The following is a 699-nucleotide window of genomic DNA, read 5'->3' as shown; positions in this document are numbered from 1 at the left end:
GTGGCGGGGAGTGAGTGAACGGCTGTGTGGTGCTCAGTTGCCAACTGAGGTTAAACCACGACACACACAGAGCATAGGAACAATATCTACGTGCAGTATGTGCATCTAGCGTTCTCTACAGAGAAGCTGCAGTACATCTCTATCTGTTGCTTCCTGCATGACCTCCAAATGACAAGATACTCAGTGCCTGAACAGCACGGATAACAGAAAAAAAAAAGCCGGGTATGTAAGAACTTGACAAAAAGGTGAACACAGTTCTCCTGGGTATTGGCTAGGTGTCTTGAGAATTTTCTGGGCTCACCTGTTCCAAGAGTTCAGCCTTTTCCCTGTCAAGCTGAGCAACACGCTCTTCAAGGTGGGATCTTGACTTCAATTGCTCTTCCCACATGCTGTGCGAGTCCTTTGATGTCAGAGCCAGCACATTCTGCTTTTGCATCTGTGAAAGCAATGGTGGCAAAAGAAAAAACTAAGGTGACTGGGAAGACAACCCTGCAATAGAAAGCAGTAACTCAAATGGAAACAGGCCTAAGCTCTCCTCTCCCCATCTAAGACCTACGGTTAAGGTTAATGCCGAGTGTAAAACACACGCCAGGAAACATAACCAAGAGCAGCAATTGAAGCTGGTGGAAAGAATGAACACTCTAGAAGTGACAAGATGAGGTTACAACGTTGGGGGATGAGATGACACACACACACACA

The 699-nt window shown here is 46.5% G+C and overlaps 1 protein-coding gene across 1 annotated transcript in view; it reads right to left on the bottom strand.

The window, feature by feature from the left end:
* ANKRD26 (ankyrin repeat domain 26) overlaps positions 1 to 388 on the bottom strand; it is an 81,083-nt gene extending 80,695 nt beyond the window's left edge. Inside the window, exon 1 of the mRNA XM_019474042.1 lies at positions 302 to 388. Within this exon, the coding sequence (XP_019329587.1) occupies positions 302 to 388 (87 nt within the window). The remainder of the gene's footprint in view (positions 1 to 301) is intronic.
* Between the last annotated feature and the right edge of the window lie 311 nt (positions 389 to 699).

Source organism: Aptenodytes forsteri, unplaced genomic scaffold (genome assembly GCF_000699145.1).
Source record: "Aptenodytes forsteri isolate BGI_AS27 unplaced genomic scaffold, ASM69914v1 Scaffold166, whole genome shotgun sequence".
In the NCBI taxonomy this organism is placed as follows: Eukaryota; Metazoa; Chordata; class Aves; order Sphenisciformes; family Spheniscidae; genus Aptenodytes; species Aptenodytes forsteri.
This window is presented reverse-complemented; position numbering and strand designations above follow the sequence as displayed.